Source organism: Acyrthosiphon pisum, chromosome A1 (genome assembly GCF_005508785.2).
Source record: "Acyrthosiphon pisum isolate AL4f chromosome A1, pea_aphid_22Mar2018_4r6ur, whole genome shotgun sequence".
Lineage (NCBI taxonomy): Eukaryota > Metazoa > Arthropoda > Insecta > Hemiptera > Aphididae > Acyrthosiphon > Acyrthosiphon pisum.
Window position 1 is genome coordinate 93,135,882 of NC_042494.1, and position 27,268 is coordinate 93,163,149.

Genomic DNA, 27,268 nt, shown 5'->3' on the forward strand with positions numbered 1-27,268 from the left:
GAACAACGGGCATTTTTACGCAAAATCTGTTTTCGAGAAAATTGATTTTGGTTTTTGGTGTAACTTTAAAACTAATGAATGTAGATTCATGAAATTTTCACTGGTTGTTTATATTTCCATTTTCTATACATGATAAAATTTTCAAAATATTTTGATTTGTTTTGAGCTGTTTACGGACAATTTCAGTATCCAATTTAATTAGTTTTTTTTTCTATGAATGTCAATAAAACTTTATTTGTTGAGTAAAAATACTTGAAAATTTAATACAAGGCTCCTACTATATTGTTACAATAACATTTGAAAAATATTAAAAATCCTTAGTCACAGTTTTTTTTTATTAGCATTTAAAGTTCAAAAATTGACAAAATATGGAAAAATCACGAAAATTACCTAATTATTTTGAGTTAAGAATTCGTAAAAATTTTTCTTTTTAAATTTAAGATTTGAAAATGTAATACAAGATTCCTCATAATATTGTCTACATTTATCAAAAAAAAAAATGTCTACAAGAAAGTCAAATTAAATTTAATGAGCGTTTGAAATTCATATTTTTACAACATTTGATATTCGTTCGATTTCTTATAGGACGATTTTCTTATTTAATTGTAATTAAAAAACGAATGACTGTAGATATTTGAAAATTTCACTGAATGTTAATATTTTCATTTTTTATACACCATAAAATTTTGAAAATATTTTGACTCTTTTTTAGCTGTTTACGGACATTGTAAGTTTTCAATTTTTTTAGTTTTTTTTCTATAAATATCAATAAATTTTATCTATTGGGCCAAAAAGTGTAAAAAATTAATACAGGGCTCCTGATACATTGTTACAATAGCAGTTGAAAAATATTACAAATATTTAGGCACAATTTTTTTTTATAAGCATTTGAAGTTAAAATCTTGACAAAATTTATCAAATTTAAAATTGAATAATTATTTTGTAGTTAAAAATTTATAAAATGTTCAACTTTTATATCTAAGGATTGAAAATTTAAAAAAAGATTCCACGTAAATATTTAATTCTGTTATCAAAAATTCTAAGAAATACATAAGCACAGTTTATTTTTATAGCAATTTTAAGTTCAAATTTGGACGAAATTACATATTAAAAAACCTGGAATAACTATTTTAGTTATTTTGTTGTGATTGTATAATATTATTTGTGGGTACTTGAAACTTCTAAAATATACTATTATATATCTATGATAGTACCACGGCTTGTTCTTGACGTATAACGCGTTACCTAATGGATATTGTGATATGATTAATTTGAAAATTATTATTAATACTATAGATAAGTATACCTATAATACGTATAGAATCGGTTTTCTTATACAGTGATATTATATCACTGAATTCAAATTTAATACTATCCATTATACAGTGACCCACTTGCAATCTACTATACAGCAGAGCGACATCCACTTACACACCTTTTTTTTGTATTTTTTTATTTAGGTATTAATTTTTTTTTGCGTCTGTCATCACCTTTTAGGACAGTAAAAATGCTTGGATTTTCTTCAACAGTATCTTTTCTGATAGGAAAGCGAATCTAGTTGGTACTTTGGGGGGTCAAAAATAAAAATAATATAAAAGTATAAAATATTTTCAGGTCTTCTATTTGAAAATAGCAATTAATAAAAAATAATTATTATATTAATTATCCCAAAAATCATATACACCTAAATATGTGGTGCTAAAATAACACCGGTCAGGTCACAAATAGCAGTTGCAAGGTGTTGAACAGAGATAGATGTACAAATTTACAATACATACCGATGTTTTAAACAAGTTATTGAATGATTTCAATCATTTTTTTATAACACATTTATTATTTTGTTGTATTATAAAATAAAACCCCTTCGGGAAATAAACCTTTATAATTTTCTTTTAGAGAATATGACAAATATGAAAAATATCTGCACATATATTATACAGAATATATTTTTTCCACGAATTCTATATATAATCAACAAAGCATCCACTTTTTTTACCACCGTTATTGAGCTGCAACAAACCCAATGAATAAAATATAAATATTATGTGACAACCTAAAAATCGATTCTCTAATTCTAACTATATACATATTATTCACAGTTCATATAAATCTGTATAGACATTTTAACAATAGTGTATACTGTATACGTTTTCGTCCTACACCGAATTATTAATATTTAATAACATGTATGTCGAGTTACAGTCAATAATAACACTTGACTTGAACTCATCTCTAACTTACAACTGCACATAAATATAATATGAGTTGACGCGCATCCTCGCCTACACACGCGTCGAAGTATAATATAACGATTGCGCCCCCGAGACGAAATCGTTATTATTACTATTATTATACGCCATCGTCGCCATCGGTCAGACGCACTGGCGCTCAAGTACCGGTCGAGAGAGAGAGCGAGCGAGAGAAGAGACGGATGAGAGAAAATGAGAGCGAAAAATGAAAACAAAATTGGATACGACAACCGCAGAGATCGCGTATCACACCGCACGTACACACGCTCCACCCCTAAACCCGCATGCCGTGTACAGGCAGAGGTGTACACCTATATAATATATACCGGGTGTCTCGAGGGTTGTCGCGTTCGTATTTTTCAAATTAACATTTTTGAAATACGATGTCGGACGCTTGTTACAATAATATGTATGTAAACTATAAATACATAGATCTACGATGATATATAATTATATAGGTCATATTACGACTATAATATACGATTTGTATATTATATAAATATATATATAATAGGTATAATTTAGAAGTTTTTGGGCTTTTTCGAGATTTAAAAAGTTATACTCGTTTTCGAGTTCTCGGGATCTGCAGTTTGTGTAAATATTTCGAAAGATAAATCGCCGATGTTTGTAAATAATATTTAAACAGTTGTATATATTATAGGCACATGTAGCTGCAGCGTCACAGTGTCTTGACTATAAGTCTACAGGCAAAATGCGTGGTTGTTAATAATAACACTCGACAATAGTATGGGTCTAGAAATCCGTGGTCGGTCCAGACCAGTGTGAAATTAATAATTATTGCATATTATCCCGCACCGGAATAAACGATAACCAGTAACCACACCGTTCATTTTGTTCACTGCGTCTGTTTAACCGAGAGAATTTCTAGGGTATTCATCGTGTAATATAATATTAGGCATATACCTAGAGATGTTGCCTATTATTATGGTATATGGCGGCCAACGGGTTTTTATGGGGGTGAGAGAGAGAGAGAGTGAGAGAGGATGTGAGAACGAAACCCCTCGAGACACCCTGTATTACACACACCATATTTACACCGATTCTCGGGATCGATCACCGGCGGCGGCGGTGGCGCTTCTTCGCCGGATACACCGCCCCGGTGGTGGTGCGTGTTTAATTCGCTCGTCGCGTATCTTTATATCGCTCGGCACCTATAGACCGCACGCCCGCCGTGCGAGTTTGTTTTTTGCTAGTACGATTATTACACATACATATCATATTATTATTATCGTCGTCGTCGTCGTCGCCACCGCCATCGCAGTCGTCGTCGTAGGTACGCGTGATATTGAATCGTATAATAATTTAATACACTGGTCGCACGCCACTCGGGAATCTGTAGCGACATCGGTCGAATCGACCCGGCGGCGCAGTCATCATGGCCTGAGCGTATAATAATATTGTATTGTAATATTGTTATAGATTAGGCAAGCGGCCGCGCGGACTTCCGTTCCACTATGGAACAAGAAGAACCGGAAAAGCCGAAAAAAGTGAGTGAACTATTTGACAACATAATGTATACTATAATCGTGTGTGTTTATGTATGTGTGTGTGTGTGTGTGTTAAATGTTATACATATAACTCATGTGTAGTAGCGGTTTGAACTTTTTTTCCTCGACTACCATTTGATATTTTTTATGCCATACCGACATACCCACCCTATAAACATTTTTTCATTGCACTCCAAATAGTGAATTCATTGCGGTTAGTACCTATAGTGGTTAAATAACCTTTAAAAATGTATTGTTCAAACTATACCTTTTCTAACTCGTCCATATATTTTTGTAAATAACGCGTGATTCAAAATATATACATCCTTCGACCCGGCACTATTGGTGGGTATATACCATATACACAATACTATATTAGGTATAATGTATATGTGTAAAGATATAGTGCATGTACGGTTATGTATCAGCTCGAGTGTATTATAGGTATATACCTATTATTATTTATTTTGATATTATAATATAAGTATTATAATATTCGCATAGCGATGAAGATCTACACACTAGATAATAATATGATGTTGTGTATTTGGCATCGTGTAATAAATTATAATAAATGATGAACAATTTAATGTATATTTATTATTTATATACGACAGGCAGCGTCGGCGCGGGCGCGTTTTTATAGGGCGTATTCGCGACAATGGCCGTATATAGGTACCTATATAATATATATTATGTATAATAAGCGACTTAGGTACTGTTTACCTATGTGTATATGTGGAGTAATTGAGTTAAAATATTTTATACTTTTTCAGTTCTGTACGATTATTATTATTATTATTCAATTATCATTCGTTTAAATGTAATAATTATATACCTACTAGTTATATACCTAATAATTAATAATTATATACAAATGTACCTACTGCATAATTAAGCGAGTAGGTACCTATAAAATTATGCGTATGCTCCTAGATACGCGGTCATACTATAGGTAAACCATATATAGGTATTAGGTACCTACGCAAATACGTAAATTTGAATGCATAATATACTTATATATTATATTTTAACTCTGGAGCTTATCATATATAGTATAAATCAACGTGTCCGATTGGAATAAGATTTTATTTTTACTTATATGGGTAGTTTTTTGTATATAATATTATTTGAGCAATTAAAATTCAAGCGATTCTATTTAAATACTATAGATATTATAAAAAGTGTTATAGTCGAAATAATTAATAAATATATTATCAAAAAATCTAAATTCTTCCTGTATGGATATAATTATAATCATCTGTATCTATAAATATAATTAATCTATCTATTAATATCTATCTACTATTATAGAAATATACATGCATAAAGCATAATATTATATTATAATACATGGTATTCGGAAACCCACCCTCATTGTAATATATGTATATATTTACATAAATGCCATATTCTAGTATATTATTATATACTACGTGGGTACGTGACCTATACTTATACAAGACAGGCCGCGACTGCGCTATTATTATACGTTTGGTTTTTCGAAAGATTGAAAAACATCAATGCGACTGCAGGGCTATATTATATAACACAAAAGAGTGGGTTCATTTCCATCGTGGCATCTCCTATGGGAAAAGCCCGTTCCAGTGTCAAAATGCCAATCGCCTGTGAAAAAAGATTGCGGGACTTAGGTATCAATCAAACTAGGTAGAGGTAGCGTAGAAACGTCAGCTCTATATACTAATTTCTGATTTTTTCACATTTTGTTTGTACCAATTGTTTCTTCACGTCTCGACGTCTCAGGTCGGTTTATTGCTGGCTGCTGCACAAATCGTGCGTAAACGATAGTTATATAGAGTGTAAAAATTACATTTTGTAGGAGTTTAAAATCGCTGTTTATATTCCCCCCTTCTTGATTCAAAGATAAATCTTCGTTAGACGCATTAGTCTTAAAAAGCAATTTCGAATTCAACGATCCGCAATAAGACCACTGCGCAGCAGAATGTGCATATATATAATATATATTATATTATTGTTTTATATGGCCGCCTCTGTTCAAATTGAATGCATAATTTATACATACAAACATACGTAGGTACACATGTTTATGTAGGTTGTATAAATTTTTATTGATTGTTATAATAATGTATTTATATACCTATGTTATATAATTTCATCCACTGCTGCGTATTCTTATTTTTTTATATGAATGTAGAAATATCAACTCGTATATACCTATATGGAATACATTATTTTATTACCTAGGTACTTTATAACATGGAAATATTATTTATTTAAAGCGTATAGTAATAATATGTTATATGTAATATACCGTGAAATTAGAATTCAATTAATTATCTTATCCAGCAATATTATATAATTTATATTAAACAGTGTATGTAGGACGTAGGTATATATTTATTTAAATACATTTATTAATTATAAGAAATAACTTATATAACATTAAACATTTAAAATGAAAATTTGTTGTTTGTTTTTATTATTAGATTTTAGATTTTAATCGTATAATGGTGTGTAACTATGATTTATGATAGCGAGTTGGCCACATATATATCCGTTAAATTAAAACAAGAGGTATGATAAAAATAAAAAAAAACCTTATTCATAAAATATTTTTAATTTTGTGTGTTACATTTTCCATGTATAATGTATAAACATTGGTAACATAATTAGACACGAGTACCATCATAGGTTAAATCTTAATTTACTGTTCAACAATTTAAATTAAAATATATTATTTTTAATAGGTGTAAATGTCAAATATGTAATTGGTAAAAAAATATGTTATTTACTTTTTGACATTTCAATTTTAAGAAATACATTTTTTACTCAGATATTTTTTTTAATTTCTATTTATTTGATTGTTAACTAGTAATGTCTAAGAGGTTCCAAATACGGGCTTAATCCAGAACAAATTTTAGACACTAATTTAGTGAAAAAATCGGTTTTTTTTTTACATCTGAAATGATCTTTTAATAATTTTACAGTTTTATGATAGTAATAATTTTATTATAATTAAGTAAAAATACTTATGTTATATTATTATACCACGTGTTATTATATTCAAAATAGTTAACGTTGTTACAAAGATAAAAAAAAAACATTTATATCTTTACACACCTCCGATTTAATAATATTCTATTCATAATTTTCTATACCCACAATAGTAAGATATTTTAGTGAATATTAGAATTTTACTAGGGTAAAAAATGCAGTTGGTATCGAGGGGAGGGCTAATTTTCATATTGAAGTGGCTAAAATCTCAATATACTCCCTCCCATATAACAATTCAGTTTATAGATAGTGATGAGAGAGTTCAATGGTACTGCAGTTCTCTACTATTAGGTACCTATTAGGTGCAAACGCACTTGATTGGCCTCAAACACCTACATCAAGGCCCTATTTTATATTGCAGACGTTTTTAACGAAATATAATATATATAACGGTAAATCATTGAACAGTACATACAACAGTATTTAAACTTTTCTATAAAATTTCCTGCACAAAAACTGTTACAAAAATAATAGACCAACATAAAACCTGCAAGGTCATCAAACCAACCTTAAAACAATGTTGTCAACCATAGGCGTAATCTGGGGTAAATTCTTGAGGGAGGGAGGCAAACTGTGGTAAGGTCCTCGCCCCAGATTACGCCTATGTTGTTAACTATAAATATATATGGGTACCATAAGCGGTACCAAAGGGGGAGGATTTTGTTTTTATAATAATATTATAGAAAATCAAAATGTTAGTCTTAATAAAAGTATTGACTTTTAATAAAAAAAATTAATGTTATACAGTGCCTTGTGGCTTGTGGCTTGTGTACCTATATATATATTTCCTAACCTAATATATATTGTATATTTATTTAATATTTTCTTACTACAGCGATATAAAATATAATGGTCTCGAAAATGTCATTAATATTTTTATGTCTGTAATTTAACGAAGTTTTTCTAAACATATGGACGCAAATACAAATTGGAGTGTATTAATGTCGACTAATATTTGAGAGGGGGAGGTGGGTGAATAAATCGTTCGGTTGCTATGACGACATGCCAAACAAAATACACACCAAAAGACGAAAAAAAAGAGAATCGTTGCAGGTGGCGACAACGCAAACTGAACAATAAAGTATAGACAATACGCAGAAGGTCGGAAAGAATATGTTTTTTCTACGGTAAAAAATATAATAATAACGAACAGTGACGGTGCAGACGACGAGAGATGCACCGTATACACGACGCACGTGTACGTATTATACGCATACAAACGCAAATTAATTTATATTTATGCGAGGAGATCGGTGTGGCAGTGGCTAGATGGACGACGACGAACACAGGAACACGGACCATATTATTATGTAATCACCAAACGGTGCACGACCGATAGAAATACAAACGTACCTACCCAATGATAAAAACAAATTATAAGTTAAGGTCCAAGCTTTTGAATGTATTAGGCGACAACCAGTCGTGAGACTATATTATATTCTTGAACTGAAAATTGCTGCACTACCTACAACGATTTGTTTTTCAATTACATTATATTACTATCGTGTTTTGTAATGCTTTGATGAACTCTTAATGGCCGATTTCCAACACGTTTTTATTAAGCGTACATAATATTAATTTTGTACATTTTTATTCATTTGGGATTTTTTTTTATCCATATGACACATACGAATCAAGTTTGAAGTTTACGATCAATTGAACTTTAGATATGTCGGAAAATATTGTTTTTCCGAGTATTAGTATACGGTTGACTATGACAATTCGATTTTGCTGCAGACCTCTCAACCACGTAAAGAAAAATCGAAATTAATTTATCCGTAACAAACACTTATCATGCCCTGTGGAAAATAATTTAATCTTCTGCAGCGGGGAACGCAGCGACGCGCGGTCTGCAGTTGATTGCGCAATAAAACAGCAATAGGTATTCTATATAGCGAAGGCGATAGACACAACATAACCGTCGCCATAGGCGCAAATAGACAAATTATTTTGGGGGGACTAAAGCCCCTCCTATAATATTTTCTAAAAATTATATATGCTCTGTACTAATTACTTACTTTTGAACTGGGGGGACTTGGCAGAAATGTGGGGGACTAAGTCCCCCCAAGCCCCCACCTATTTGCGCCAATGAGTCCGTCGCAATGATTGCACCTATAATTGGTAGTCGTGTATTGTAGTCATTAAAAAAAAAACAACTGTATTTTGTATTACACGGTTAATCCGAGCCCTGTTTGTTGCGTCGTTCAGTCCGTCAGTCCTCTCGCGTGTAGCTAATAGATGTTTCGAAAAGAACAATAAATTTACATTTTTTCCTATAGGTACCTATATTATAATATTATAACACGCATATCTGCAGCGTCTTAGCAGTAGGTACATGCATGATATTATAAATTATTGTGTTCGTCTCGGGAGAGTCGGAGGTGGCGGAGGCTGCGGACACGTCTTCCTCTCCGATGTGGTCAGGTACCTATAAGGTCCAAATAGGTACATAAGGCGTAAAGTTTATATAAGGCGCGACCATATTTAAAAATTAAAACCAGGACTAAAGTTATTTAAATAATTTTTAAATTTGTAATACCTAGATAATATAGGTTTATAATTGTTAATAAAATAAACATTAACATTTCTTCAAACACTCTTCGTGTACTAACCAAACATTTTTATATTTCGTTTAAATAATTTAGTAATACATTAATAATAATATCACAATATGGCCATAGTTTCCGATACTTAGACCAATTAAAAAAAAAAAATTATTTTTGCTTAGCGCAAAATAAATTACAATCAGGCCAAAATATAATCTTGGATCTTGATAAATTTTAGGTATGCATAAGCACCACAAATGACGCCCCTGGATTAATTGCATGTTTGTAGTTTTTAAATAAAATGTTATACTACCTATATTTAGTTATTTATTATTTTAATGTGCGGGTTTAATTTTTTTTTCATCCCCCTCCCATATAAAATGTATATGCATAATTTTAGCCGCTGATATAGTATGAAGGTACTTACTCTAAAATGGTAAAATGTATATAGGTATTAGGTATACATAGTACATAGACTAGGAACCAGTGCTGTAGCCAGAAAATAAAGCAAGAATACAAGACCATATTATAAGCTTTTAATTTTTATCAAACGTAATAATATTATATTATGAAAAAGCCAAAAATTTTTTTTAAAGATATCAAGGGGGGCCCTCCTTCTCTTAGTCTCGGCACTGCTTGGAGCTATACCCATTTAATTTCTGAATTGACGTCTGCGAGCATAATATAATATATTATAATATTGTGTTCGTCTCGGCGGCAGCCGGACACGTCGTAGTCTTCCTCTCCGACGTGGTCCCCGAATACCTAAGGCGTAAAGTTTATATTTATCGGTCTATTTTTACGGGCCTGCGTGCACCAGCGTCGCGCGCGCGCGTCACGCACACACGGGCACGGTTATATCCGCGCGTACGAATATATAATCGAGGAGAGGAATATATTATATTCGTCTGTATACGCGTTTTCATTTTTTATCGTCACAAAAGTTTACACGAATCGCCCGCCGGACTCCCGAGATTTGCGCCGTCGTCGCCGCCACCGCCGCCGGACCGACCAAACACGACCAATTAATGCTCATGCCGCGGGTGCGTTGAACGATCGTCGCCATCCACCACATAATAATATTATATCATTCAAATATTATCACCATTATTATTTTAGCAGCGCCGACCGTTTTTTCGATATCTTGTAGCGGACCGACGAAAAGATAAACGACGACATCACAACATAATACGTATTATTATAGATCGATTTCCGTCGAAAACGCAAATCGTTCGGTTTTTGTTTTTCGTTCCGTTTCGCCTTATTTTTCCATCTCGGGCCGCCCGTTCTCTTAATATTTTTCACTGTCGCGGCGCGTCGCTCTCTGACGTGCGCACGACAATACCTACAATATAATAGAAATAATAACAATCGTATTATTATAATATTGTATACACTCGCGCGCGGATATACACCGCACACGCGGGCGTTGACATTGACCGGGCGATTAAATAATAATAATAATAATTATTATGAACAACAATAAGAAAATCCCATCCGTTCTCAACGTCAACGTAAGTACCTACCACAAAGTAGTATTACGAGTACACTTGTACTCGAGTATTTCTATATGAGTACCTTCACAATAACATCATAATATTTATATAATTATATTGTATATTATAATAATACGCGTACAGATCGGCTCGGTACATTTTTTTTTTCAACATTTAATATACCTAGGTCCTAGGTATACTTGAATACCCACACTAAGTCCTAACCTACCAAGGTACAGGTGCCCGATATTATATTACGCGTATAAATTGTGCGTCGCACTAATCCGCACAGCTATTAATTATTACATTGTATTTTGTCGTTTCCGAAAACGTGCAACAGTTATTATGAATATATAATATATATATATATAAATGTAACAATAATAATATTGTGTCCACCAAGTACCTACGTCTATAATATAATGCCCAAGCCCCTCGTGTTTTCCTGTTGAGTCGTGTAATTTTATTGCGTTTCGAATTCCGCCGACGGTGCTTGTCGTCCGATGGTATTTTTTACGCGTGCACTTGTACGTCGTTGTAGAATATTCGATTTTTACATATTATATCACGTTTCACCTAATGGCTAATGTCTACCGATATTATAATATATGTATATTTGATACATTATACCATGCGATATAGTAAGATATTATGGCGCATATTATGGGATGATTTTGAAATTCTACAATACTTAAATCGAAACACTCTGACTCTGTTGACCGTTGATCAATAATAATTTACATCGCTGAATTTAGCATATTATTTTATGCATATTTATCCATAGTAATAATATATTGTAGTATTGTATAATAAAATGATTTTCATCAAAGTGTTTGAACACGATTATTTTCACATTTTTCCTTTTTACATATTATGAACGCATTTTTTAACAGAATTAATTGGAAAAAAAATAAATGTTAAAATATTTCTTTTATGTTACGAAAAAAACAACAGTAGATAAGCAGTCTGGTTTTTTTAACACATAATAATGTTATATACTGATTTGCATGGAATACACTTTTTGAGGAAAAATAACATTATCTTACTTACAGCCTACATAGATAGAGGTAATAATCTTTTGTTGTGTGAGTAGAAACTGTTTATAGGCACAAGCGAAAATTCGTTAAGAAAATTTAGTTAGATTAGAAATATTAGCATTACAATAAAAGTATGGTTGAAAACGATATGACACTGAAATGTCTAACAAAATCATATTATACTGATACCAAATTGCAAATAGCTCATGACTCATTATACGTTCTCTAAATTCTGTTAACATATTTTCGTCTAATTTTCTTACCGGATAGATTAACGTGCATTAAAAATTTTATATTTTTATCAAGTAAATATAAAACGACTGTAGAGTTGTCAATTATTGTCACTATACACAAAGGCTGATGCAGTTATAAATTATTATTATTAAAATCGGTAAAATGTATTTTAAAACTATATAATATTTACCAAAGAATGAAAATTCTTAAATGTGTGAATCAATAAATTAATGATTAAACTAAATTATCTACCTTATTTAAATTAACTATATTTTTAACTAGCTCCAGAGTGTTAAGACTTAAGATTAATAAAATCAATTTTTTCATTGTTTTTTGAAATACTATGAGTTACACTCACTTGTGTATATGTGTATATATATATAGCTTGGTATGACTTGTGTAGGAAGTTATATATTAGTCGTTAATTTTAAAGTTATTTTTTCAAGTTCTCTTTACAGCTTATCAAATGTTTATCATTTTCAATGTATATATATTATACATTATATATAAACCGAAAATTCAGTTATACTTAAATAATATTATATATACAGTGAAATTGTTTAATCATATATTTTGTCAGTGATGATCAAATGATTTTTGTCGTGTGTGTGTGTATGTGTGTGAAGGGGGGGTTGATTATTTAACGTACAATATTTGATCACTAAAAATATAATTAATTTATGGTTACCATTTTATACTTGTATATTGAAGTTATTATAAATATTGAACAAAGGTCATGAGGGATCTATTCTTCCTACCTACCGATTACCCGTTTGACCAGTAGAATACAACACTGTTATATATTTATTAAAGGTAAACTAAAAACTACTAAATATTTTACTATTATAGTTGTGGCTCTCTAATGCGGTGATAATCTTCTATAATTGTGTAGGTATATTAAAAAATATAGCGGCAGGGACACTGACCGGTCCTTGAAGTAGATATAATATATAAGTAGCATATAACTCAAAAGTTGCATAATATAACAATTGAATTATATTAAATTTGTTTTATAATCAACGTAATAAATTAATAATAAATATCTAGGTACCTACTGTACACGACACAAAATGTTGATACCTTACTACTTACCGCGGTCGTGTTTATACACAACGTATTGATTTATTACCGAGACGCGGTAGCCTTGATGCTTTAGCGTTTGTTATGTTTCGTTCTAACGATCATACGATTCCCACGCAAGATTATATTTACCCTCAAGTATAGTGACAGTTAACCCTGTGAAATATGTGATACCGTGACGTAGGTTTATTTTATATAGACAATATAATATATACATACTAAATTTTATTGAACCAACTCAGTGTATTTTGACTCTTGTTACGCGTCAACAAACGCTTGTAAATTATCGCAATACGTGTTATAGTGTTAATGTTTTAGTAAGCTTTTTATTAAATAAAGTTAATACTATTATAACAATATCTATTCAAATAAATTATTACAAACAACATAAGCTGCATATAAATATGTACCTATATGGCTATAATATGGTTCAATACTATAATATATGTATATGTTAATATGTACAATGTATATAATAACACGTACACGTGCAGTATACCTACTGTTTATATCATGTTAATAAATAATAATATTTAATATTTATTAAATTTATAACTTCATAAGTATATACTAAAATATACTATATACTTAGCAAGTTCCATATAAAAATTAATTTACCAACACAAATACGAAATTAGTGTATTCGCTCATAATTTATCGATCATAATGATATTATACTTATTACAGTTGTATACGTGGCCATGTATACGTGTATACCACAGTATATTGTTATATTTCGAACGTAGAAATAAATTGTCATTTGATGGAAATACAATTTTAAATACTACCACAAGCAGCTGCCCTGTACTTAGTTCAAAATAATATACTAATTTTATTTGTTTAGTTCAACAAACCAAATTGATCTCTAGTGATTACGACGTATTAACTTACTCTAGGTTAACTACAGTACATCAGTAAGGATTTTTTTTAAATATTTGAGTTTTACTAAGTACTATAATAAGTATTTGATCAAACAATACCAGAAAATATCAGATATTATGTTTGGTTGTTTTATTGCCATATCACTCGTAAGATATTTAGTTGTTATTAGTGATACATAATATTGACAATAAAATATTTAATTAACTTGTTGATAATAATTTATATTGGACTATCTATGTATTTTTGAATAAACTTATAAGTTAGGTACAACTAAAGTCTAAACGAAAGTGGTTCTATAATATACTTTTGAATGAGAATAATATACGAAATATTAAAGAACAAAATTTCTTATAATATCGTTTAAAGATCTAGCCATCTAGCCATCTAGGCGCGAGTTTATATATTATTTATATAAAATTGCATATATTATTAGTATAGAATATAAACAGTATTTTAATACGACATTTTCTAATGGTTTCGAGCACGTACGAAACATTGGGCAATACAAATTCTCTGGAGAAATTAAGCGCAGAAAACATTAACAAGAAAAAACGTAGTTAGTTTTAAATTATATTAGAATTGAATATGTATTTTACAACCTAAAAACACGAAAGCGATTTTTTTTTTTTATAAAAAGTACCATGTTGTTTCATACTTACACCTAATATTATAGTTTTATAGTTTATTCTGTTTGACATAGTACCTAAATTAAAGCTTGTAGATTTAGCTTGTTAATTTTTTTTAGATTTTTGTTTAGGTACTAGGTATTTACAATATATTATAAATGGGCATTATAATTCTATAAATATTATCAAATATATGATTGCATTGCTATAGAAAAATATTAAAATCAATAAAAAATGAACTCAGAATAGTGTCTATAAAGCAATTTAACTCAAAAGTAGGTATATACAAATACTATCAATTCAATTGCATTAATGTTTTAATTCATTAATTATTTATGATTTCGTTCAAAATTAGGTTAATTTGTATTTGATGAGACTAAAACATCTAAATATTGATTGTATTATATATACTGCACGTTTTTAAATCATCTGCTGTGTATCTAATTTTGGAATGTTGGAAAACAATTGCCATTTTGGCTCGGAAAAACGTTACTGTTAATAGGTGACGAATGATGCTGCAGTGGTGACATTTAAGTGAATATATTATTTTAATAAAGCTCGTTGAACCATGCCATCTACGAAAAAAACGAGATTACCCGTTATTATTATATTTTCTCATTAAATAATATTGTTTATTTTTTGTTTTTATTCGTTTTCATTTAAATTTTTATCTTTTTTGACTAAACGGAATATTGATTCTGCAAAAGTATTTTTATATTTCTATACAGTGATCCTGGACGAAATCCAATTGCATCTATTTACAATATGGTTCTGAATGTAAAACAGACAGTATCATTACCTATATTATTGTACACAAAATACAAATGGATGTTAGGTGAATCGAGACGCAGCTGTGAATTACCGCTCGTATGTCCTATTTGACCTTTATACCTATATTATGTTAAGGAAATCAATAGTTTCCACTAAGTCTAAAAGTAGACGCTAGTTTGCCGTAGCGCAGAAAAGTTGTAGGTAGAAGAAAACACTTTAGAGGTGATTAGGTGAATAAATCATTTTTTAATAAGAGAATATTAAATGGTCAGTTTGCGCTAGATACGGTTGTGTAGGACGCGATGGTAAAGTTGTAGCACGACCTAATACACTTTTCGAAACGAATTTATTAACCAAAACTTATAATCTTAGGTACTATATTTATATATTATATGTACATAGATTATACTTTGTGGCTGAAAATCAAAATTACTTCGCTAAAATGTTATGATTAATGTATATTGAAAATTATGTTTAATTTACCCTTAGGTATAATCGAAATTCTCATATCTACCAAAAATGTATCCGCGGTTTATTACTTATATTAAAATGAGAGACTTGCGTTCAGTTCTTAGTATTGACGTAGTACATATAAATTCGATTGTGCATGCTTATCGCAAAATAATTATCGAAGTTTATTGCTTTAAAAGGTTAGGCAACTTGGTTATAAAATATCTATAGTTTTTATTTCCATTTCCGAGTGTATTAAAAATCATATCTGCGTGCGTGTTGAGCAAACAACTGTCGCCGAAATATATTATATTATATTGTATGATATATTATACATTTTCATTGTAGTCTGACGGTATATAAAGGTATTTCCAATATGAATTTAAAAACTATTTTTTCATTCATATGTATGAATTCGGAATTGCAGAATGATGTAGGTACACCTACTGCCGCGTTGTAGCTGATTATAAACCGAGCGAGGAAGATACATTGATTTTAAAATTATATGTGGTGTGTGCTTTTATATATTATTATTACTCAATGATAATACTTTCTGCAGGGACATAGAAAATATTTTTTATTTAGGCTCGATTACAGTCTGGAAATCAAACACAAATGACACTCGGGTGTCAGGGACTCGTATAATATTATAGTGTTAAAAAAATTAATACATTGGAAAAATTACAAATCTGTATCTATAGTGTTAATCTAACCTATTAGCAAACTGCAGGTTACATAAATGTATTATTTATTGATTGTGTTTTATCCGTTTTTACATACATTTCTATCATTTACAATTTTTGTATTTAGTGCAATATCTTTTTTACGTAGGTACGTTGTTACTTGCTCCTAAATTTACTACTAGGTATATTTATTAGTCAATACTTTCGTCGTAATTCATTGATAACGAGCATCACGAATTAAAAACCTATTTAAATTGGTGCTCAATCGCCGGAAACATATATAATATAGGTAACTGATATTTTAATAGAATATTATTATTTCGACCTTTAGTTATATTATGAGTTATAATATAACGACATCTAATACCTAGTTCTAATTTGTATAACTACTCTTATAATTCATCTCTAAAGTAGGTTAAAACGTTGCTTACGCTCCAAACGTTATTGGTCATAAACATAACATATTATTTTAAATTATTTTCATTGTTATTCAAAAATTGTGTCTGAGTGAAAAATAAATGTACTTCATGTTTACACTTGACCGTGAAAACTTGTAACCTATAGTTTAGTTATTTGGCTAACACTTTTTGTCCATCTATTATTAGCATTTCAATAAGCGTATTTGTTTTTAATTAAGTTCCAAGTACTTGCTCTAAATGACAATATGTAGAATTTTAAATAATATATACTTTTATGTATATAGCTTGTGGTTATAAATTAAGTCAAGGTATAACTGTTTTGTTATTCGAATTGCAATAAACAAAAATTAAATTAGTTTACATTGAAAATGTAAAATTTGGTTTTTTTTTAAATGACAACTTTAAAGTTATATTTAACTAAAACCAAGCGAAAACAAATAATTAATATTTATTAAATTTGGCAAAAAAATCAATTATTATTTATTATAATAGTTTATCCGATTAACAGACAATTATGAGTACTTGAATAGCCACTAGCTAATACGACAATACAATACACATTACACATAGGTAAAATGTAAATACATGATATTTTGTATTCTAATATTGAGGGTAAAAATTTGGTATTTAATATATACCTGCAGGGTTTCATGTATAAAATGTTTTCTTTCTATTTTTATCTTCGATTGTCTCAAATTCGTCACGCTTATATACAAATTTTTATATTACTAAAATATTACGTATCTATAATACAATATTGAATTACAAACATGAGATTGCATCGTAAGTAAAATGATCCATGAAGATAATGGGACATGGGAAACAAGACTACGATGTTAATTTATTACCTATATTTAATAAGGTCGTATGCCCACTCGATTGCGATTTTTAAAATGGTCACGACAATATTATTACGACAATTATCAATCTATATATAATAAGTGCCTACCTACTGTTTACGATTATTCTGTGTTGGACATATTATATACTTTGATAGTTGATACAATGAAGAATCATCAGGTGGTGTTCGTAATATAATTTTTTTAAGTGGTGTGTCTCCTACTGTATTTGTTACAATTTAACTCAAAATATCGATATTCGATGTTAAGTGCTAATAATTATTATTTAAGTACAAATGTCACGAAAACATAAATGTTTTTATTCCGTAAATTTAATAAAATAGGCACATATAAAGTATAAACGATAATATTACCTTATGTAAATTCTAATATACAACATATTATTATAGACGTGTATTGTTGAATTATGCAGATAATAATTTTATTTTATTATTAACACGTTATTTAAAATTTAAACTTTGTGCGTTTAATTCTCAATAAGTACAATTTCAATTTTTCGAAGACGTTATACCGATATTATTATATTATAATAATTCGTGCTGCAGAGATACGTATTGATGACTTCCCCTAATCGTTGATTGAAAATATTGCTCTGACATTAGGAAATATTGCATTATTATAAAATCGATTTTCTCGAGGGTGTGTTTTTGGCAATATTTCGCAATATCTTTAATATACCTTGTTATATTATAAACATAAAGGACTGTATAGGACTGGTATGATGACCGCCGCTGCACCTCCCCCTCCCCCTAATAATTAATATGTATTGATAAATGGTGTTTAAATATTTTAGCCTACTTAAGCGCCATTACTGGAAACATCGATAAGTTTTCGACACAGCACTGGGAAACTCACAGAAAATAGAAATGAATAAATAATATTATTACATAATATTACACAATAATACGAATAAATAATAAAAATTATTATAATTTTTTTAAACATTTTATTTTGTTCGAAACAAAGGTTGCAGGTTTTATAGGTACTTATAGTTTTAATATTTTTTAACTGATGGCGGAAAAATTAAATTTAAACTTTTTCACAAATTAATCGAGTTGGAAAACTCGCCGTTTATTATTACAAGTGGTAAGTTTTAGCCATCGCATAAATATATAGCCGCGATATTAGTATACATAGTGTACATATAGGCCATGCAGGCGGGGTGTGAAATTATAATATATTATACATACATATATACGATATATACGTCAGAAAATTCGCACTCCGACGTTGCCAGATTTGTGCTAATAAAGAGAGTAGGGTAAGTTTTCGTTCGTTTCCCCGGCCTGGGGTTCCGCTGCCGTCGCCGCCGCACCGGATCTAATCTGCACACCCCTCGCGCGCGGCTGCAGTGACGGCGGCGGCGGCGGCGGCGCGTATTGATTTTGCACAGACCGCCGCGGCTGGCGGCGACGCCGTTCGATATAAAACGCCGCGCTACACCTACACCCCGACCGACGGCCGTCGCTGGATTCGTGTTTTTATTGTGCTCTCGCACGCATTACCAACCTAAAAGCACGCGACCTCCGCACCCCATCACTGGTATATATACGGAATACGCTGACGGGTATGATATATAGTGCGGCGGCAACCGTTTGTCGAATTATTGCACAATTTTCCCGACATTGGGATACCCACGGTACCTATATAGGACATGCAAAGGAGTATAGGTATATATATTGTCGAACTCGCGTGGTGTGTGTAGCAGGGATCAATCCGATTGCGCATCGTCGAGATTACCTATACTTCCTATCTATATAATATTAAATATAAATAAATATCATATTATCAATATTTAATATTGTCGTATTGACGTCGTCGTGTCGTATGTAGTATATACGATATTACCGTGTACATAGTGTACATTTAGTGGCAAACCTTAAATAACCCATAAACAACCTAAAATCGGCCCACCCAACACCCCCACCAACAGTTTATAATAAACACATTTACTATTATTATTAGTGTTTACTAGTATTAATTAGTAATCGTTTTTCACTTTCATAACCACCCACCCCTAAATATTAAAAACAAAAAATCGAGAAACAAACGCTTCTCAAAGACCACGTTCATTTAGCCACTGGTTATACAAGTGAAATATATAATTTAAAATTCGTACAAGATCGTGAACTTATAAAAATATTAAAAGCTCAAGTTCGTTAACTGTTTGTCAAGTTCATAAATGACAAGTTTGTTTTTGAAATATCGACAATCTTATCGGATATCTTAGACCTGTTTAAATAAACCGCCTTGCATATTATAATTAACATTATCAAACCAATTTTCAAGTATAAAGCAATTGAATTATAAGGTACCTATACTTCACAGACGTGGAAATTAACAGTAATTGTTCGTGATTGAAATAATTAATGGTTCATTAGAAAATTATTATTTATTTCAGTAAAGTACACATAATACATTTAAGTGTGTCGACGTGTCGTGTTCATATCTTATAATTTAATTTTTAACTATTTCAGTTGAATTTTGTAGTGTTAAATGTAATTCATGAAAAATGAAGATATTTTTGAACAGATATCAAACATTTGATGTTTTAAGTTTCTTCAAAGAATATAAATCTAATTGCTACACAATTATTTTTATCCATAAATTACGAAAACAAGAAATATAATGTTGTTGTGTTAAATTAGTTAAAAAATTTAAAATAATGATCTTAAAATTAAGTCGAGTTGTTTTTATGAGAATAAATAAAAATTTTCGTGTAGCCTCATTGTGTTCACGTTTTAATCGATAAGTCAAGCGTTTCAAAAGGTTAGAGTTCAAAATAAAAAAAATAATAACATTTGTTTTTTTAAATTTCTTACAAAATATTTCGTATTGTTCTTTAGCACTTTTTCTTATAATTCTTCTTTTTTTTAAATACATGTACATTGTACAATAGGCTGAACCCGCATATAGGTATATCCATCCCTTATGGAGGTCATACACACACACACAGGTGTAGGTACGTGGCATTTGCAGCAAGTGCGCACACCAGTTACGCCCGTGGGGGTTGGCAGCATTGACCAGTTGGGGGCTTTTTCAGTAATGACATTTGGGTGAGGGCGTCGCACAGGGGAGGTGTTGGCCGTCTCGTCGCCGGCGATAAGCTCGAAGGGGCCAGTTTAGTATCGGTGCCGTACGCGGCAACACCGGCACACAAATGGCGTAATTCAGACACAATTTACTTGTTGTTATATTATTAATAATATTATATAGTTTCACTAAGATAATTCGTTGAGTAGTATACGCACCGCGGCCCGCGGCGTGGGTGGACATGGTCACCGAAACCGGACAAGTAAGAGTTTTGATTGTGTATCATCGTGTTAAAAAAAAATGTTGGCGAAACATTATTATTATTTTTCCCTATTTACTCGCACAATAATATATAAATCAACGCTTCACCTTTCTAGTTCTGTAGCCAAACCGTTGAAATTCGGTAAACGATAGGTATCTACCGATTGCAACAATAGTATTAATCTGTAATGGTGCCGTAAAGCTAATAGGATTTTTTCGATATTTAAATTTCTTAAATAATTATGAACCTATAAATTATGATCATAATAGTTTTTTTTTAATAATTTGAATATTTAAGTCTGTGTAGGATAACAATTTACATACAACAAGTGCTACACTGACATCCTTTTAATATATTTCATATTTTATTTCATCTTCTGATCGTGCTACTTATATGTTTAATATGACGTATTGTAATGAAGTCTTTATGATTTCGACGTGAAATCAATACTCAATACGCACTGATGTCTGATGATGGCCATCAGTCATCACACCCTATACGAAGCTTAACATTAAATCGGAACTACGTTCAATTAACGACTGCCTTCAATCGTTTGGTATTTTATCTCATGTAAATAAACCGTATATAATAATATTGTCATTATCGTTATAATAATAATAAGACTATTTTGGTTAATACCTACTTACCTACCACTTATAAATTATAATTTATTATACTGTCGATAAACTTCGTTTTTCCTATGTTCATTCATTTTACAATGGATATAAAATATTGGTAAAAAATATTGAATACACTCAATTTCCACGCTGTTTTGTATGAATATATTTTTCAATTACCGCTAAAATAAGTAAATGATGGACTCGTATGAGAAAACTTTGCTCCATTTTTAATCGTTGGATAAGGAAACGCAGAAAATGGACAAACGTAACGGCTCCAAAAAACGTAACCTTCAGAAAAAAAAACTATATTATTGTAAAACGGTGATATTCTATTAAACTCAATTAAATTGGATGCTCATTTGTTTTAATAATAATTTTATAAAATTATTATGCATAATTTAGTATTTTAGTGGGGCGTAATCCGAGTCACCTCACTTGATTAGGTACACGAAAAAAAGTTCTAAAGTTAATGACTGTTCTATACATATGTAATACTAATCACAATTGTATATGTATAGTGTTAATACATATTTTGTATACGTCTAAATGTCTTACTAACTAAAGTCATATTAATATATTTATCTAATTAATAAATATTATTTAGAACCACGATTCTATAAGCTGTAACTTATTTTAATATATGGAAGTAAATTATTTAGTAGTTTTTTTAATCTTTTTTCCACAGCTATTTTTTATCTATTTAATTAATGTAAAATGTATCATATCTAATTTTTCAATCCGTAGATTGGTTATAATGACCTATATTTAATTTACTATAAATGTAAATATTATGCATTATCCGCTAATATGTTATTATTTATAATTACAATACTACCTAATATATGACCTATATGATTATTTGATTTCTTTGTATTACTTATATTAGTAGTTACATTACATTATATAATTTTGTATAATGGTATATATCATTTTACAGGCGGAGGGGAATACCTCTTCGTTTTTAAGAGCGGCACGATCCGGGAACCTTGATAAAGTCATTGAACACTTGAAAAACAAAATCGATATAAATACATCTAACTCTGTAAGTATTTAGAATGATTTGTACCTCTTGTAAAATATTTTAAAATTATATTCATCTTATTGTTTATTTTCAGAACGGTTTGAATGCTCTACATTTGGCTTCAAAAGACGGGCATTTGGAAATCGTAAAAGAGTTATTGAAAAGGGGCGCTAACGTAAATTCGGCAACAAAAAAAGGAAATACTGCACTTCATATTGCTTCTCTTGGTATACAATAAATATTCAACGTTTATTTTCAACGATTAACATAAATTATGTGTTTTAGCGGGGCAATATGATGTGGTCGTCACCCTTGTGGAACATGGCGCATTGGTGAATGTACAAAGTCAAAATGGTTTCACCCCTTTGTATATGGCTGCGCAAGAAAATCACGACAGAGTTGTTAAGTATTTGTTAGCAAATGGGGCCAATCAAAATCTGGCAACTGAGGTATGACGCGTGAAAAAAAATGTTAAGTACGAATAATCCATGTAATAACTGAAAATGGTTTTTTTTTAGGATGGGTTTACACCATGCGCTGTTGCAATGCAACAAGGTCATGAAAAGGTAGTAACTGTGCTATTAGAAAATGATACCAAAGGTAAAGTGCGTCTCCCTGCATTGCATATTGCAGCAAAAAAAGACGATTGCAAGGCCGCAGATTTACTCCTTCAAGTAAATAATAAATATTGATTTAAATTATGAAATTATTACATACAATCGAATTGTTATAATAATAATATAATTTTTGACGTATAGAATGATCATAATCCAGACGTAACATCTAAGAGTGGATTTACTCCATTACATATTGCTTCACATTATGGAAACGACGGTATTGCTAAGCTTCTCCTTGCTAAAGGCGCTGACGTCAACTACTCTGCTAAAGTAAGAAACTTAACTAATTATTTAGGTTACAATGACTATAAAAATTAATCTAAAATTTTTTGCAATAGCATAACATAACCCCATTACACGTGGCAGCGAAATGGGGTAAGAGCAACATGGTATCTTTGTTGCTTGAAAGCGGTGCAAATATTGAAGCTAAAACTAGAGATGGTTTAACGGCTTTACATTGTGCTGCAAGATCCGGACACGATCAAGTTATTGACATGCTTTTACAAAGAAATGCTCCAATCAGTTCAAAGACCAAGGTTGGTGTGGATCATACGCTTTATTAGTTATTTTAAATTTATTATAAACATTAAGCACCTTATAATATTGCTATGATATACATTATAATAATAATCAGGGTTCATAAGTTCATGAATTTGCATATCAATCATGCAAAGTTATATTTAATGCTATATGACATAGAAATCCATTTAAAAGTACCATGGTTATTTTCTTGGGCATATTATTTATAATTTTGATATTCCTATTGACAATTATGTAATAACGTGAATTTTGTATTGAAATACTATGAAAAAACGAAAATCTTATGAAAAATTCAATAATTTATATTTTTTCACCGTATAAAATGTACGGGAATTGTACGCAACCTAAATTGATTAAAAATAAAACATTTGAAAATATAAATAGATATTTCTTGTTATTCCAAAAATTGCTTATGATTTCTCCTTTTTTTAATCCTCATATTTTTAGAGCACAATTTTAGATCTTTGTTGGATATAAATGCATATTTCTGAACTTATTAAGCCATATTAAAGTCGTATTTTGCCAGTTTTTAGTGCATATGTGATGTTTATTTAGGCATTTCATAGGGCGTGAACTTATGAGCTCTGATAATAATAATAAAAATGTTTTGAAATGGTTTTCATTCGTTTTTGAAAAGGAAAGAAAAATCAAAGTTGTAAAATACGTTTTTTTTTTTTACAATTTGTAGAACGGTTTGGCGGCATTGCACATGGCGGCCCAAGGAGATCACGTCGAAGCTGCTAAAGTGCTATTGTCCAACAACGCTCCGGTCGACGACGTGACCGTAGATTATTTGACCGGTCTTCACGTGGCCGCTCACTGCGGACACATCCGGGTGGCCAAACTCTTGTTGGAGAAACACGCGGATCCCGATGCCAGGGCGTTGAACGGTTTTACGCCGTTGCACATCGCGTGCAAGAAAAACCGCATCAAAGTTGTGGAGCTGCTACTCAAGTACAACGCGAGCTTGGAGGCGACTACGGAAGTGAGCATACCTACCTGAGTCTATACCCAATCATATCCAATATACAAATGACTCGGTCGACAGACCGAAAATTCGATCATCGTGATCTTATGATTATGTTTATAACGATTATTATTGTTTTTCGTATAGTCCGGTCTCACTCCGTTGCACGTCGCCAGTTTCATGGGTTGCATGAACATTGTGATATTCCTGTTGCAACACGAGGCCAACCCGGACCTGCCGACGGTGAGAGGAGAGACGCCGTTGCATCTGGCTGCCAGGGCCAATCAGACAGACATCATACGGATATTGCTCCGCAACGGAGCTCAAGTGGACGCCAGGGCTAGGGTACGTGTGAATCGTGTGCTGGTTCCTACACTATGGTCGGACTTGAGTCATATTTTATATTTTTCGTTTATTGTGCAGGAGAAACAAACGCCACTTCACATAGCTTCCAGGTTGGGTAACGTGGACATCGTAATGTTGCTGTTAGCTCACGGCGCGGCAGTCGATTCGACCACGAAAGATCTATACACCGCTCTACATATTGCCTCTAAAGAAGGCCAGGAGGAGGTAAGAGCACTGATTATGAAACGCATTATGGATCACGTGGACACAACATATTTGCTTGATAAGTTTTGGTCTGTTAGAAGAGAATATTTTATTTAAAACGATTAAATTATTGTGAGTCTTTCCTTATAATTATCTTTATATCATAATATTTGGTACTAGAGTTCAGCGTACGTCCTTATTGGATCGAGAAAAACTGGTGATATTTAATCGGTAAAATATTTTATCACCATCAGGAATACCCAATGTCTTTGTTTTAATTAAATTTCGACCAATCAGTTATTTATAGACCATAATAATTGTATCAATATAATAATTATACGTATAAAAGAATTCTTAAATTATAATTCAAGTGATTTTAATATTCGAGTTGAAAATATGCTACAAATATTATTATTCTAAAATAAATTAAATTTGTAAATTAAAAATAATTACGTATTCAAATTCAAATTTCGGTGCCAATAACAATTTGGGTAAGCTTTAAGTGAGTTTAAAAAAAAAAAAAATTGGCGGTTATAAAAATATGAATTAAGTGTCCTTCTAAAATGTCGTCGATTAAGTACTCAGAGTATGACGTAATTTAATTCTGAACAAAGGATTCACTGCCATATTATTTTCATCGAAATGTGTTCGTATTCTTCGTAAATAAAAATAAATAATCTAATTTAATATTGAATACATATAAATTAAAAAGCAATAAAAGATGAGGAAAACATACGTACTGTGCCAAATTAGACATTTGTTTTTTAATTTATGACATTAAATTAATTTTATAAATCAGTATTACTTTCGTATTAATCGTCAAGCCTAACCTATTATAACCTTCCTTTATGTAATACGTAGGTTTGCGATTCTATACGTTAATCATCAAGTCTATAATTTGATGTATAATTTAATACTTTAAATTTTACTAAAATATTTTGATCAAATTGTGCATAAGAATTTATTAAATTATTCATAATTTTATTTTTATTTCCAAATTCATAACTAAATGAAACTACTTAATTGTATATGGTTCAGTGATTCACTATATTATACGTAGACCCAATATTAAGTTGAAAATCAATTTTTTTTTTAATTTAGTTAATAATTAAGTAAATAATTAAACTATATAATATGATTATATTATATTATTATTTAGCAAATTTGCACTTATAAATATTATTGTTATACGGTTTAATTATTATTACTGTGAATGTTAGAAATTAGAAAATATAATAGATTTACATTTATAACCTTAAAAAGTTGTCATACTAGATGATGATGATATATTATAATATATTTAATATAGTGCTGTTAGTTTTTTTTTTTAAGTTTCATAAAAGTTTACATGACATAAATGTTATATTATAGCATTATTTTGATCTCTTAATCGTTGTTAAAATTCAAAAGACATCATTTTATAATAGTTTAATCACCGTTAAAAAACAAAACTAGTATATGGATGTGAATATTTTATGCTTAATCATTGTCATTGTTGTTTTCTTAAATTAAAAAAAAATATTAAATATTTATAAACACGTTTTTGTTCGCTTTGCCTATTTTTTTTTTGTCAAGCCACCGCAATTAAAATGTAATTTTTCCAATCTAAATTTCTTTTATCTTCAAAAATCAAGCAAGTCACTTGGTACTTGGTAAAATCGATATTCATTGATTAGGTAAGTCCTGAAATTTTGTTATTCTTATAAATATTTTCCATTTTTCCTACCATATCTAAATGTGGCTATATATTATTAGCCTAACTATCCTAACGCAATAACATAT

At 30.5% G+C, this 27,268-nt stretch overlaps 1 protein-coding gene across 3 annotated transcripts in view; it reads left to right on the forward strand.

Moving 5' to 3' along the window:
• Positions 1-10,267: 10,267 nt before the first annotated feature.
• The window catches only part of LOC100167995 (ankyrin-3), a 44,892-nt gene continuing 27,891 nt past the window's right edge, over positions 10,268-27,268 (forward strand). For 2 of the 3 annotated variants that reach the window (XM_029487809.1, XM_029487810.1), the window contains exons 1-10: positions 10,268-10,853; positions 22,730-22,834; positions 22,908-23,040; positions 23,099-23,262; positions 23,332-23,487; positions 23,572-23,700; positions 23,769-23,966; positions 24,659-24,955; positions 25,085-25,282; positions 25,361-25,507. In XM_029487809.1, the coding sequence (XP_029343669.1) occupies positions 10,812-10,853; positions 22,730-22,834; positions 22,908-23,040; positions 23,099-23,262; positions 23,332-23,487; positions 23,572-23,700; positions 23,769-23,966; positions 24,659-24,955; positions 25,085-25,282; positions 25,361-25,507 (1,569 nt within the window). In that variant the 5' untranslated portion in view covers positions 10,268-10,811. Of the gene's footprint in view, positions 10,854-20,991; positions 21,173-22,729; positions 22,835-22,907; positions 23,041-23,098; positions 23,263-23,331; positions 23,488-23,571; positions 23,701-23,768; positions 23,967-24,658; positions 24,956-25,084; positions 25,283-25,360; positions 25,508-27,268 lie in introns of those variants that run through there. The other variant, XM_008181791.3, reaches the window with a different exon arrangement.